At 39.9% G+C, this 15,725-nt stretch overlaps 1 protein-coding gene and 1 pseudogene across 1 annotated transcript in view; one reads left to right on the top strand and one right to left on the bottom strand.

Moving 5' to 3' along the window:
• The window catches only part of SPECC1L (sperm antigen with calponin homology and coiled-coil domains 1 like), a 126,521-nt gene that overhangs the window by 30,746 nt on the left and 80,050 nt on the right, over window positions 1–15,725 (top strand). The window contains exon 3 of the mRNA XM_034642180.1: window positions 11,430–11,583. Within this exon, the coding sequence (XP_034498071.1) occupies window positions 11,430–11,583 (154 nt within the window). The remainder of the gene's footprint in view (window positions 1–11,429; window positions 11,584–15,725) is intronic.
• On the bottom strand, window positions 3,295–3,793 carry LOC100478936 (annotated as a pseudogene).

The raw sequence follows: 15,725 nt of genomic DNA, 5'->3' as shown, positions 1-15,725 counted from the left end.
AATATTAACTTAGAGCATAACTAGTTTTCTTTACACTCTTTTCGAGGCTGGTTTAGTTCTTGTTAGTACAGGGTGGTGACTGTGGACTTAGAAGCAGACAGCCCCTGGCTTTGTATGCATATGCTTCACAGCACCATGATCAGGATGAAATGAGGAATGTATGGAAATGGTTAGCTCAGAGTCTGGCACACAGCAACGGCTTCGTAAATGACAGGCAGTAGTATTCTTTTTTAAAGATTTATTTATGTATTTATTTGAGAGAGAGATTGAGCATACGAGCAGTACGGAGGGGCAGAGGGAGAGGGAAAAGCAGGCTCCCCATGGAGCAGGGAGCCTGACTCAGGGCTCAATACCAGGACCCTGGGATCATGACCTGAGCTGAAGGCAGACTTTAACTGAGTGAGCCCCCCAGGTACCCTGGTAGCATTTTTATTGATTATCTCTGGAAACTTTTACTGGCTCAGCACTGATTTCTGAAAAGAATAGTCTTTTTTTGTGGGTGCTTTCAGTGTCTGTGTTGATTTGGACCACCCAAGGGACAAGATGACTCCAGGCCATTTTTCTGCTGGTCATATCTTAGATACATTGCACAGAGATCCGCAGTCTTCTAGTCTTTCTTAGTGCAGAATCCACTTATTTGTTCTTTGCTTGTTTGTCCTGGGAATTTTGTGTTTTGAGTATCAACTTTGACTCTGTGGAGAAAACCTGGAGAGGGTTAGTGCTAGTCTCACAGGGAGAAACTAAGCAGTGTTTGAAACATGATCCATCCAAAAGCCTTTTGTCCAGGCAGGGCTTTGATAGATTGTGGCTTAATTATTTTAAGAAGTGCCTCAAGGAACAGCTGAGGAGGGACTTCCTTATATGTGTTGAAAGATCTAGCTGGAAATGCTGGTTTTTCTATTCCAGGGTTGTCAAAACTAAACCCAGACTTATTCCACGGGCTTGGAGGTGCCCCCAGATTTTCTCCTTGCTACAGTTTTGATTAGCCTCTGGGTGTCATCCTATGGCCCAGAGAATGGTACCAGGAGTAAGACCTTCGCCCTACTTCCGTTAGTCTGAATCAGCACCCTGAGTTACTTCCTTGATGGCAATGTTGCTACTCTTTTGTGTAAGATAGCTGGCATTTTCTGACCTAACTGGTTACTCACTTGCTGGGGGTGTCTTCAGAGCGGAGTGCCTGTGTGATGACTGGGTGACCTGTTATTTACGTGACTGGAAGAACAGGTTGTTGGCATTGGATGTGTTCTACTGCTTTTCTTCTGTTGCCTCCTCATCAGTGGCAGGCAGGATCTTTGAAGTTTTACCATGACGTGTGCCCTGAACAGGCATGTCAGATCTTCTGAGACCTGTATCTGGAGTTGATGGTAGTTTGGTTTTGAACAGTGAGTAATTTTTCATTGTAAAGCAAAACAGCTGTTGTCTGCTGTGGGCCAGCACATGCGAGCTGTCCATAGCTTTGTCTGTCCTTTGTTGGTTCATTTAAGTAGGGATGTGTGTGTATGTGTGTAGTGAGGAGGGTCTTAGAAGAAGTGAAGCCATTTGGGAACACTTTATCTAGACTGAAGCAATTGCTTTTACGTAAGAAGGGAGAAGAAAAAAGGCACTGAATAGAAATTGAAGTGAGAAGACAAAGAAGGAAAGAAAATAGTGAAAATGAACAGAAAAATTGAAAGGATCAAAAGGGTTTGGAGACCCCATCAATTTAAGTGTTATTTTGATTTCCTAAGTTTTCATATTTCACTGTGCTTCTCTAGCATTTGGACACTTCCCACATCTTGGATTCCTGTAACCGTGATGGAGCGTTGATGACTAACCAGATGAATGAAGGTTTTGGCTTTTAGTCACATAGACACCACGCACACATACTCACCCATTCATGCGGACACCCACATGTGTGTCTCTGTCACTGCTCAGTATTCACTACTTTTCTTACAGTGGCGGCGGGTATGGGGATATACATTTCTTTACCTCTTTCATTTCAAATATTGTTTGAGGCTAGATCTAGTTGAGGTGTAGGAAAAAGGACCTTTTTGATGAGAGCATCTCAGTGCTTATTGGAGTTTTTGTAAATATAAAATATAGCGCTACTGCTTTTCAGTGAGTTTTGAGGAAATTGTTCCCATTCTTGTGAGTAGCTGTGACGTCTGGTTTGGGGCCTTTGTATGGTTAATTCTTTGTCACAGTGAGCAGAGAGGATTATCTGGCGCATAAGGATGGTCTCCTATAGGCCTGCACTTTGCAGGTTTCACACACTGCTCAGGTGTTCCTGGTTAATCCTTGTAGAAGTAATACACTTTTTCATTGTCCCAAGAATAGTTTTTTCTAAAAGTTAATAGATGAGAATCGATAAATAGCAGTTACTTCAGTTAGAATCTGAGTAATTGATGACTGTTAATGATTATTTGTGATCATACCTTTTCAGTATGAAAATTAGTTAACCGTATGATTGAATGAATAATCCATCTCTGAAACTTGAAAGGCAGAATTTAAAAACTAACCTTAAATTTTGAGTTGATGATGCAGACTGTGAAACTTGGATTTTACCATGAGAAGCATGGATACATTGGTTGTATTATTTCATCATTTGTATCTAGAAGCTGTTTTTTTTTTTAAACATTCTTTAAAAAAAAATTTTTTTTTTAAAGGTTTTTTTATTCATTTGACAGAGATAGAGACAGCCAGCGAGAGAGGGAACATAAGCAGGGGGAGTGGGAGAGGGAAAAGCAGGCTTCCAGCGTAGGAGTCTGATGTGGGGCTCGATCCCAGAATGCCGGGATCACGCCCTGAGCCGAAGGCAGATGCTTAAAGAATGAGCCACCCAGGCGCCCCTTAAAAATTTTTTTAATTTTAATTTTATTATTAGTTTTGATCGTATATTCTTTTATATATATGCAGATCTGTTTTATGTACAATAATTGTGGTTCTATCAAATAATCATACCATGGCCTTCTACTGGTAGTCTTCCCCAAGATAGATTCAGGTGAAATTAGATTATTTATGCACTTCGTGACTACCACACTTGAGACTTTGACTGATTTCAGTTTTGAGGCCATGAACACAATTCAAAATATACACAAATTGGTTAAGGCAACAAGAGTGGGCTGAAAGAAAGCACAGGACTTGGAATGAGTAAACTGTATTTTGCTTGCATGGGAGCCACCACACAACCAGCAAGTGCTATACGTGTCTCAGAGCTCTTTTACTGTAGTCTGGGGGGGCTTCTGAGCATCTACAATGATTGCACAGCAGGTAGACAGACAGCAGGTATAACCTGCTGGAAGCTCCGCTGAGGGCTCATTTCTTCTCCACCTCTCCTTTTTTGGATTCATATTTCAGTTTGTAATCTGCTAGGGCAGCCTTGATTGCATCTTCAGCCAGCATGGAGCAGTGCAGTTTCACGGGGGGTGGGGGTGGGGGTGGTGCAGAGCTCCTTGGCGATGTCTGTGTTCTTGATGGTCAAGGCTTTCTCTACCGTCTTGCCTTTTACTCATTCAGTGGCTAACGTTAGCTGGAGGCAGTAGCAGACCCACAGCCAAATGTTTTAAACCTGGAGTCCACAATCTTCCCCTTTCCATCCACTTGCATCTGCAATTTCATTACATCACCACATGCTGGAGCCCCCACTAACCCAGTTCCAACATTTTTTGATGTCTTGTCAAGGGACCCCAAGTTTCTAGGATTTTCATAATGATCAACAACCTTCTTGTGATAGTTCCTGGACGGGCAGGTTTGGGCTCCGCAGCAGCAGGGCCGACACCGCCTGCCTCAGATGGCCAGCTCCAGCCGCCACCATCTTCCGGGCTTGTGCCTGTGTAGCAATTTTATTATTTTTTTATTAAGTAATCTCTACACCCAACGTGGGGCTTGAACTCACAACCCTGAGATCATGAGTTCGATGCTCCACCGACTAAACCAGCCAGGCATTCTTGTATCTAGAAGGTTTTTACCAAATGATTTGCATTTTGCATCTGTTATTAAGAAGTAGGCTAAAATCTCTTCCCTTCGTCAATTTCAGAAATTTTTTGAACTGTTGTTGATGGGGGTGTTTATGTGTGGAAGTGCACATGTATTTGCAGAATTGTGTAACAAAAATTGAAATATGGAAAGATATGAGCCTGCAAGTAGCTTCGTGTAAAAGAGTTGGAAAGTACAGAGTTGTGTTTTTTTTTGTTTTGTTTTAAACTTTTTTCAAGTTTATTTATTTTTGGTAATCTCTGTACCCAACATGGGGCTCAAACTCATGACCCCAACTGAGATCAAGAGTTTCATGCTCTTCTTCTTCTTCTTCTTCTTTTTTTTTTTTTTTAAGATTTTATTTATTTGACAGAAAGACAGCCAGTGAGAAAGGGAACACAAGCCAGGGGGGTGGGAGAGGAAGAAGCAGGCTCCCAGGGGAGGAGTCCGACTCGGGGGTTGATCCCAGGACTCCGGGATCACGCCCGGAGCCACCCAGGCGCCCCAAGAATTTCATGCTCTTCTGACTGAGCCAGCCAGGCACCCCTATTTTTAATTTTTTTTGATGAAGTATACATCCAGAACAGTTCACACAGCTTCTGTGTTCAGCTTAGTGAATCACCACAAAGTGACATATTCTGCAGTCACCACCCAGATCAAGGAGTGGCTGCGGTGGTCAGGGAATGGTCTGAAGTGGCTTTAATTTGCATTTGCATTATTATCAGTGGAATTAAGCACCTTTTCATATCTTACTTTTGTATGTTTAGCGGCTAGTCAGATATCCTCTTTGTGAAGTGCCTGTTCAAATCATTTGCCCATTTTGCTACTGTGTTTTCTTTCTTTTTCAACTTTTTGTGTGTGTGTGTGATAAAATACACATCACGTTTATCATCTTAACCATTTTTAAATATACAGTTCAGTAGCAGTAAGTACATTCACATTGAGCAGCCATCAGCTCCATCCATCTCCAAAACTTTCATCTTGCAAAACTGAAACTCCATCCCCATTAAACAACAACTCCCCATTCTCCCTCCCCAGCCACTGGCAACTGTTGTACTTTCTGTCTCTGTGAATCTGACTACATAAGTACCTCATATGAGTGGAATCACATCGTATTTGTCTTTTTGCCACTGGCTTATTTCACTTAGCATAATGTCCTCAGAGTTCATCTACACTGTAGCATGTGTCAGAATTAGCCCTTTTTTTTTTTTTTAAGATTTTATTTTTTTCAAGTAATCTCTACACCCAATGTGGAGCTGGAACTCACAACCCTAAGACCAAGAGTTACATGCTCCACTGACTAAGCCAGCCCGGCACCCCAGAATTTCCTTTTTAAATGCTAAATAATATTCCACTGTATGTAAATACCACATTGTGCTTATCCATTCTTCCATCAGTGGACACTTGAGTTGTTTCCACGTGGACTTTTGGCTGTTGTAAATAATAGCTGTGAACATGTATGTATAAATATCTCTTAGAAGCCCTGCTTTCAGTTTTTTGGGTGTATACTCAGAAACGGAATTTCTGGGTCATATGGTAATTCTATTTTTAATTTTTTGAGGAACCTCCATAACTGTTTTCCACAGCAGCTTCACCATTTCCATTCCCACCAAGGAATTCTTTTCCCAGCAAGTGTTTTAATTTTTCCACATCTTCATGAGCACTTTTTTTAATAGTAGCCATCAAAAGGGGTATGAGGTGGTATAGTGTGTTTTTTTTGTACTGACTTATAGTTCTTTGCCTATTCTAGATGTGAGCCCTTTGTTGTTTATATGTGTTGTACATATGTTCTCCCACTCTGTGTCTTCTCTTTCTCCTTTAATTGTATCTTTTGATAAATGGAAGTTCTTAATTTTAATATAGTCCAGTTTGTTAATCTTTTGTTGATGGTTAGGGGTGTGTGTGCGTGTGTGTGTGTACGTGCGTTTATAAAATCTTTCCCTATCCCAAGGTCAAGAAGATAGTTTCCTATTTTTTCAAGAGTGTTATTATTTTACACTTAAATATATATCTAAATATACATATATAAATTTACATCTAAATATAGATCCTCAGTCTATCTAGAATTACTTTTTAAAAGGTTGTTACTTATTTACTTGAGAGAGAGTGAGAGCGAGAGTGAGAGAGTGCACAGAGGGAGAAGGAGAAGCAGACCCTGAGATCATGATCTGAGTGGAAGGCAGATGCTTAACCGATTGAGCTACCGAGACACCCCATTCTCTTTTATAACCATAGTACAATTACCAAATCTGGGAGTGAACATTGATAAAATGCTAGTTTTTCATCTCTAGATTTTAATTAAATTTCACCAACTGTGCTAATGTCCATTTTAGCAAAAAAGAAGAAAATTTTTTTTCTGTTCCAGCTTTCAGTCCGGGATAGTGAATTACTTTTAGTTGTCACCCTCTTCTTTTCTTCTTAAATTTGGGATAGTTCCTCAGTCTTTGTCTTTTGTGACATTCATATTACTAAAGAACGTAGGCCAGTTTATTTGGTAGACTTCTTCCAGATTTAGGTTTCTCAGTGTTTCCTTGAGATTAGGTTGGGTTTATGGATTTTTGGCTGAAGTCCCACAGAAGCCACATGTCGTTGGTGCAGCATTTCCAGAAGCACATGGTGTCAATCTGTTCCATTCCTGGTGATGTTAACTTAATTTGGTTAAGGTGGTGTCTGGTTTGCTATCAGGTTACCCTGTTTCCTTTTGTAACGCATAAGTATCTTGTCAAAAGTACTTTGAGACTTTGTAAATATTCTCTTTTGCATCAGACTTTCACACCCTAGTTTTAGCAATTCTTCACTGTTCTTTCCAGAATCAGTTATCAGTATGATTTTTGCCAAGTGGTAGTTTTCGAATTCCATCATCTTTCTACATTTAGTATCTGGCATTCTACTTACAAGAAGGAGTTTTCACTTTTGCTCCATCTGTATATTCAGTTATGTTAGTGTGGAATAATGGGTTCTTATTCAGTGGGCTGTCAGTGGTTAGCATCATTTATTTTGGTGCTCATATTGTTCCCTATTTGGTCAGTGGGAGACCCTTCAAGGTGACTCTGGTGTCCTTTCAAAGTGTTCCTATTCTTTTTTGAGAAACCCCTTAATTTCTGACATGAGAAGTTTTCTATTTCTCCAGCCCTAGCCCACAGTCAGCCTTTTCTTCAAGAAGGCCTTGTTCCTTTTAGTGGAGGATAGCACTTAAAGCCTTTGGACACTGGGGAGGGAGTGTGTTGTGGTGAGCACTGGGTGTTATGTAAGACTGATGAATCACAGACCTGTACCCCTGAAACAAATAATACATTATATATTAATTAATTGAATTTAAATTAAAAAAAATAAGGCCTTTGGAAGCTAGGTGTGTTCATTGCTTTTGAGTGTATTGTTGTTTTAAGCCTGCTCAGCAGAGAGGAAACACACACACACGTGTGCACACACATGTGCACACTCATATCTTTATCAATTTCTGTGTCTGTTTCTTCCATGTATATTAAAACCTGTGAGTTCACACTGTTACTTCCAAATCCAGTTGACAATGTTTAGAGTACCCTTTTCACTTTCTGTAATTGTAATCTAGTCTCCTGACAGGGAGAAACCTGGCTTTCATTATAATATATTTATTTATTTTCTCAGTCCTAGAATATGTAGGCAATAGTTACAGAATTGCCATACCACTGCCAAAAACTAATCTACCAGGTAGAGTTCAAAATGTATACTTTTTTTGGTCTTTAGCTTGAGAGTTTGAGGATTTATGGTCAAAATACTATTTTCAGAGGATACTTGGATTCTTCCTCTGCCCTTCACCCTGTGTGGCTTTGTTATTTATTATAAATGCAGCTGGGTCCATTTGTTCCTATTGTGTTTCATTTTAGGGTTTCCCCTACCCTTGTTTAATTAATTAATTAACTGCGAGCATGTGAAACACTACCAAAGTTCAATTCCACATGTCAGAATTAGGAGAAGATGTGTTCAGAGAAGTGCCCCTCCCTTCCTCCATTCCTCCTTACTCTGTCCCCAGCCATCCGTTGGAGGTAAGCAGTGTGGTTAGGTTTTTGTTTTTCCCTTCCTGTGTTTCTTTTTGCACAAATGATCAGATACATGTATATTTATTGTGTTATTTACCCTTTGTTACACAGAAGTTGTCATAATTAGATCTGTTTCTACACTTTGCTTTTTTTCACTTAACGTAGTCTAGAAATTTCTTTACACCAATTTATAGCAGTCTTTCTCGTTCTGTTTTTGTTTTTTTTTTAAGATTTTATTTATTTGGCAGAGAGAGAGAGCGAGAGAGGGAACACAAGCAGGGGGAGTAGGAGAGGGAGAAGCAGGCTTCCTGCTGTGCAGGGAGCCCAATGTGGGGCTTGATCCCAGGACCCTGGGGTCATGCATGACCTGAGCGGAAGGCAGGCACTTAACTGACTGAGCCACCCAGGCGCCCCGCTCATTCTGTTTAATGTGTCTCTGTATGGATGTACTATAGTTTATTGAGCTACTGTTCTGTGTATGGGCATTCAAGGTGTTCCCAATATTTTGCAGTTATAGACAATGCTGCAGGGGTGCTTGGGTGGCTCAGTTGGTTAAGTGTCTGCCTTTGGCTCAGGTCATGATCCCAGGGTGCTGAGACTGAGCCCCGTGTCAAGCTCCCTGCTCAGCGGGGAGTCTGCGTCTCCCTCTCCCACCACCCCTCCCCTGCTTGTGTGCACAGGCACTCTCTCTCTAATAAATAAATAAAATCTTTTTTAAAAGGCAGTGCTGCATTGAGTAACCTTAAGCATACGTATTTTTGTATTATTGGAGGTATGTCTTCAGGTGAAATTCCAAAGGTGGATTGTAGGGTACAAAATAAATACATATGGAGTTCTGTTAGACATTGCCAGATGCCTTTTATAAGGCCCCATCCAGCTGCGTTCTCACCAGCAATTTAAGAGAGCACCTGTTTCCCCACATCCTTCACAAAGGAACATGTGATAACTTTTCATTTTTGCCAGTCTGATAGGTGAGATGTGGTATCTCAGTGTTGTTTAATTTGCATTTCTCCTGTTGTGAGTTAGACTGGTTATACTTTTTGTATTGTGTGTGGATTGATTGTAGCTGATTGTTTATTTTGCTCACTTTTCTATGTGTCTCTTACCCATTGATTTCTAAGAGTTCTTTGTGTATTAAGGATGTTGGCCCTTTATTTATAAGATATTGCAATATACTCTCCCAGTTTCTCATTTTTGTATCATGCTCAGGACTTTTAAAATTTTTTAAGATTTTAATTTTTATGTAGTCAAAATAATCAATTCTTTGTTTCATCATTCAGGATTTTGAATCATAGTTAGAAAGCCTTGGAATTTATTTTTGATACGGTGTGAAATAGGGCTCATTCATTTTTTTTTTTCTTTTGTGAATATGTGGTTGACTTAGTATCATTTACTGAAAAACCCATTTTTTCCTATACTACTTCTTTGGTCATAAATCAGGTGTCTATATAATGCAGGGTTTGTTTGGTTTTTTTTTTTTTTTGGATTCTTTTCTATTCCTCTGTTTATTCATGTGCCAGCACACTACTATCATTTAACTTATGGAGGAAGAAAAATTACCTCAAAGATAATTCTAACTTCTATTAATGGAATATAAAAGGTTATTTGAAAATATATGGGTATGTTGAGTTTATATACTGATTAATTGTTGAGGGACAAATTGACAGGAAGGAAGTAGAACTTGATTTACAAATTTTTTGCATCATAGTTGATGACCAGTTTCATAAACAGGAACTAGTCTTAAAGAATATGAATAATCCTTAATGATTAATGCAGTATCCTCCTTCCTCCTTGTATAACTAGATTTTTCATAATATGACAATCCTAAATTACCAAAGCTTAATTAGTTTAATTCATTTAAAACATTAATCCTTTTCTACCTCTAGTAAGACAGATTGACCTAGCTAATGGTATTATGTTGTAACTTTTATAATTGAATGATGAGAACAGAATCTACTCTACTGACATTTAGAACAGGAAGAGACTTTAGAGATTAGTAATTTATGAAGCATTTTAATCTGTAGAGATGAATTTATTATGATTGCCTAAGAATTTATTATGGTTGCGTGGCTCCAGATAGACAACAGTAGTAAATCAGTTGGCTAACTTATGCTTTCACCTTAATGGGACAAAACTTTTTGGTTGTTTTTTATTAAAAAGTAGTTTTTCTTGGGGTGCCTGGGTGGCTTAGTTGGTTGAGCATCCTACTCTTGGTTTTGGCTCAGCTCTTTTTTCTTTTTTTAAAGATTTTATTTATTTATTTGTTAGAGAGGGGGAGAGAGAGACCACAGCAGGGGGAGTGGCAGGCAGAGCCAGCAGAGGGAGAAGGAGACTCCCCACTGAGCAAGGAGCCTGATGCAGGACTGGATCCCAGGACGCTGGGATCATGACCTGATCTGAAGGCAGACGCTTAACCAACTGAGCTACCCAGGCGCCCCTAGGCTCAGGTCTTAATGTCGGGATCGTGCTATCTCAGTATGGAGTCTGCTTGAGATTCTCTGTTCCTCTCCCTCTGCCCCTCCCACTTGTGCTCTCTCTCTCTCAAATGAATTAATTAATTTTAAAAAAGTAGTTTTTCTTTTTTTCACAGATTTTTGACTCCTCTGTGTTCTTCCATTCCTAGAAGTAAAAACAGGTTTCTTCACTATTTTTTAAGTAAAATTTTATACCTGATCTCATTATCTGGAGTGCTTGTTTTCTTTTTCTTTTTTTAATTGAAGTATAGTTGACGCTTGTTTGCTTTTTAAAAAGCTTGTATTTTTTTCAGTCTTTGTAAAATATAAGTAAGTATTACAAAGGGCCTTTCTCAAGTAGTGTGATCATTTAGGCTAACCCTCACTCTAATCTTAAACTCTCTGGATTTTATTTATATATTACCTAAGCTTTAAGAAAAAAATCTTTCAATTTTGGCTTAAGTTAGACTACTAAAAAATGAGGTCAGGTAAGAAAAATAAATTTCAAAATAATGGTTCCATCACTGATTTACTTTAAAGCAATAAAGATTACTTCAGGTTCTTAGTGGTATTTCCCTCTCGAAATTGCAGGGTGGCGTTTTCTGTGGCATTATAGAACTTTCCTCAGCGCCCATGTGATAGCGCTCAGATGATCCCTGTTCATAATTCATGTCCTAGATGAAACAATAACAAAGAGGATGTCTTCACTTTTTCCTGTCCCTCACTGACTGGCACATGTGGGCACACAGTAGGCTTCCATAAAGTCTTCGATTACATATGTGATTTTCGTATTTTAAAAAGAATTGTGTGATTATTTATAAACCAGTAAAGAGGTTCTCTTCCTGTAACGCAGTATGAAGTACTACTGCTTGGTAACTGTCAGAAGATCTTTGTACAGCTCTGGATCTTGAATTCAATGTAAAAGTCAAGAGCTTTGTTTAGTCTCAAAATATTATTTACTCTTGCTTCATCTGATCAGTTTGCTTTTATATTCTGTTGCTTCTAGACCAAGAGCAGTGATGACCTCTTAGCTGGAATGGCTGGAGGGGTGACTGTGACTAATGGTGTTAAAGGAAAGAAAAGCACCTGCTCTTCCACAACGTCTTCAGCATCGGCTCCTGCCATGACCACCGTGGAGAACAAATCCAAGATCAGCACAGGTACGGGTGGCATTCAGAGTAAGAGTTAAATTGCTTTTTTTGTTTGAATAGCAGAGTGCAGTGGTATTTAAGGGGTTCCCTTCATTACAGAAAATGTTAGACATGTACAAAAGTATTTGTATTTCAGCCACCTGTACTCATCACCTTAATCAACCGATGGCCAGTCTTAGTTCCTTGACATCTACCTTCCCTCATTATTTTGAGGCAAATTCCAAGTGTCCTATAATTTCATCCACAAATATGTAATTATTTTTGAAAGATAAGAATTCCCCTAAAATTATAATCACAATACCATTATCAGCCCTTAAAATAATTAATAGTCATTCCTTAAATCATAAATATAAAGAAATACTTATTCAAATTTCTAACGTTTTCATAAATACTGCATATGTATATTTGCTGTCTGTGGATCAGGATTCATTTAAAGTCCATATATAATTCTTGTTACTCCTTCTTAAATCTGTTTTTTTCTTACATTTTAATTTTTGTAGAAAAATAGATTGTTTGACCTATATTTTCCCATGATCTGGATTTTGATGTTACGTCTCCTTGGTGTCCTTGACTGTGTCCCTTTGTTCATTTACTGTTAATGTCATTGGCTCTAGAGCCTTGATGGGACAGTTTCAGATTCCTTTTTTTCTCCAAGACTCCATACATAGTAGTTGTCGATCCACCAGTAGGCACATCATTTCTGGTGTCTGTCTTTCCAAGATGTTAGCAGCCTTTGATGATCAATGCTGGATCCATTCATTCCTGTTCTACTATTCTTTCTTCATTCATTAGCAGCAGTTAGCTTTAGATTTGATGGAGTCTGTAAATGAACTCCTCCTATAGTCTAAGGAATAATGCTATCATATTTTACTTCTTACACTTATAGAAAAAAACTTTAAAACTTCCAGTAAACACAAGATCATGTGTTTTTATTTATTTATTTTAGTTTTTATTATTTATTTAAAGATTTTATTTCTAAGTAATCTGTACACCCAATGTGGGGCTCGGCCTCACAACCCCGACGTCAAGAGTCACATGCTCCACAGACCGAGACAGCTAGGCACTCCAAGATCATGTGTTTGTAATACAGCTGTTGAAAGCACATTGGCAAAAATTATAGCAGACCTTCTTTATCATCATTATTTAGGCCATTAGCCCTTTGTGTATGTATTAGACTTTTTCCTAGCCCAGGTTTACCTACTGTCCTCTCTCCTACTTTGATCTTCTGTGGACCCATCCTTCTATCCCAGATCACGCCCCCCTGTTAGTTGTAATAGTCTTGTGGTAGGATCGTGAGGAAGGCACTATTATACCAGGCACCATTCTATTTTATCCTCACTATAGCCCTGTGAGGTTGAGGCTGTCATTCTCATTTTAGAGATGGGAGAGCTACGCTTAAAGCATAAGTATCTTGCCTAAGGCCTTGCATTCATTTGCTCAGAAAATATTTGTTGGGTACCATACCACGTTGTACCAGGCTGCAAAGCTGGTGGTGGAGCAAGGACTGCACCTTAGGTCTTTTACTCTCAAGCCTGAGCTCATCACCACACTTAACACTGCAGCTTGTGTGGTAAGGAAATTAAGTACTCTAATGCCATCTATATCTCTTCCTATTTCCAACTTTTAGAGTTTACTGGGAGAGCTCCCTCACATTTGTACCCTGGTTCCCTACTGACCAATGCCACCTGCCCTCACAGGCTGGATTCAGTTATTTCCTCCCTGGATCCATTGCCTCTTCTGGAGGTGGCTTTGTACATCTGTATTAGTTTAGGCACCCATAACAAAATGCACAGACTGGATGGCTTAAATAACAGACATGTAGTTTCTCACCAGAACTGGCTAGAAGTCTGAGATCAAGGTGTTGGCCAGTTTGACTTCTTCTGAGGCCTTTCTCCTTGGTTTGTAGTTCTCCTCATCTGGTCATCCCTCTCTCTGTGTCTGTGTCCCGGTCTCCTCTTCTTATAAAGATACCAGTCAGATTGGATTAGGGCCCACCGTAACAAACCCCACGTTAATATAGGTACTTCTTTAAGTTAATTACTCTTTCCCCAAGTACAGTCATATTCTGAGGTACTGGGGGTTATGGCTTCAACAGATGAATTTGGAGGACACAGTTCAGCCCCTGACAACATCCTTAACTCTTCAGTTGATCTGCTTTACCTTTATTTACTCCCCATGACTTCTCTAAGACCAGGTCACTTGTTGGTAACTCGGATTCTTCCATCTACTCACTGGGCACAATAATCCCAGAAGTGGAGCTTTTCTTTGTCATGTTCTCTCTTCCTTTCTTGTTCCTTTACCTCTCCTTTCCTTTTGGGGCATTATCAATCCCTCCCCTCATTCCTGGCTCCTTTCCTTTTTTTTTTTTAAATTTTTTTTTTTTTTTTAAAGATTTTATTTATTTGACAGAGATAGAGACAGCCAGCGAGAGAAGGAACACAAGCAGGGGGAGGGGGAGGAAGAAGCAGGCTCACAGCGGAGGAGCCTGATGTGGGGCTCGATCCCATAACGCCGGGATCACGCCCTGTTGGCTCCTTTCCTTTTGTCTTTCAGGCATGCCCAGATCTTTTTCTTCTTAGGACGGGTTTTGGTTTGGAAAAGAAGGATGATTGGTACTGTCGACAGAAATGGGGGAGAGAATGAATACTTCTGGTTATACCACCCTTTTCCTTTTTTGGCCTCCATTTGCAGTTGTTTCTCCTCATCTCGTTACTTCTACGCTGTAAATCTGTTAACAGAGGTGTCATCCCTTCTCTGTTCTTGCAGAGATACTGCTCTCACTCCCCAAGTGTAGACCCTCCTTTACTCTCACTGCTCTGCCCGCCCACCTTCCTCCGTGACTGCTCTTTTTCCTCAGGTGTTTCACTTAGCAGCCTCTGGATTTATTTACATAAAAATGCTGTTCCCCGTGTGTCTTGCCTGCTCCAGAACCTGTATTGAACATTTACTGTGGGACTCACTAAATTTACCCTGGTGTTCAGGGCCCCATAAAAATTTCCCCTGTTGCTCCCATTAATTGTGTGACCTTACTTTTCCTTGCTGTGTATCCTGTTCACTTCTGCTTCCTCGTCCTGTGCTGTGGCCAGCCAGAATTCCCTCCCCTGCTCTACACCTGGTCCCTGGCGGAATTAGTGACTGCCTTCCTACACCACATCAGCCTTTCACTCCCTCTTACCTCTGCAGCCTGGTGCCTGCCGCATAAAACGCAGGTTCTTACAAATACTTACCGATTGGCTCTCGATCTTATTTTTCAAAGTAAAAAGCAGCTAATTATTTCTTAAGTGTTTATAGGTAAGCATATTCCTATTCTTTCTTATTAAACACACGATCATGTCAGTTTTCATAGGTTTAGAATTTTATCAGTCAGGTAATAGTGATTTATGTAGCACAGTTGATAATGTGCATCATTAGTTAGCATTAGTACATTATTGTCGTCTAACATTTAGGGAGGCAGCATAACACCCTACTTAAGTTTCAGATTCTGGAGCCAGACTGTTTGCCTTCATTTGAATCTTGGCTCATCTACTTATTACATGTGGGGTATTGGCAAATTATTTAGCATCTCTGTGTGGGAGTTTCTTCATAAAGATAATAATGAGGCTTGTATAAATTAATGTATGTGAAGTGTTCACCTGTGTGTGTGTAAAGTGCTAAGTACACGTTAGCCTTATTATAATTAATGTCATTGGTACTATTTATGTGGCATTCTATGATGTGATAAACTTTTTCCACTTACTTTGATCATACTTTTTGTGTGCAGGTAGGTAGCGTAGGTTTTTGGTTTGTCCGGAAGCTGCCTCTCCCTTCTTGCTCATCTGTGATCTTTCTTTACCATCTGCTTCTATAGCTAGTTTGCTACCTGACTGCTTAATCCTAGAGTCTGCTTCATCTAGCCTTGTCCTAGAATATTATGCCCCTGGCCACTTGTTTAAAGCCATGGTTTAGGGGCGCCTGGGTGGCACAGCGGTTAAGCGTCTGCCTTCAGCTCAGGGCGTGATCCCAGCGTTGTGGGTTCGAGCCCCACATCAGGCTCCTCCACTGTTGAGCCTGCCTCTTCCTCTCCCACTCCCCCTGCTTGTGTTCCCTCTCTCGCTGGCTGTCTCTATCTCTGTCGAATAAATAAATAAAATCTTTAAAAAAAAAAAATAAAG

The sequence above is a fragment of the Ailuropoda melanoleuca genome, chromosome 14 (genome assembly GCF_002007445.2).
Source record: "Ailuropoda melanoleuca isolate Jingjing chromosome 14, ASM200744v2, whole genome shotgun sequence".
NCBI classification, from domain to species: Eukaryota; Metazoa; Chordata; class Mammalia; order Carnivora; family Ursidae; genus Ailuropoda; species Ailuropoda melanoleuca.
Note: the sequence above shows the minus strand (reverse complement) of the source record. Positions and strands in the feature narration are given on the sequence as shown.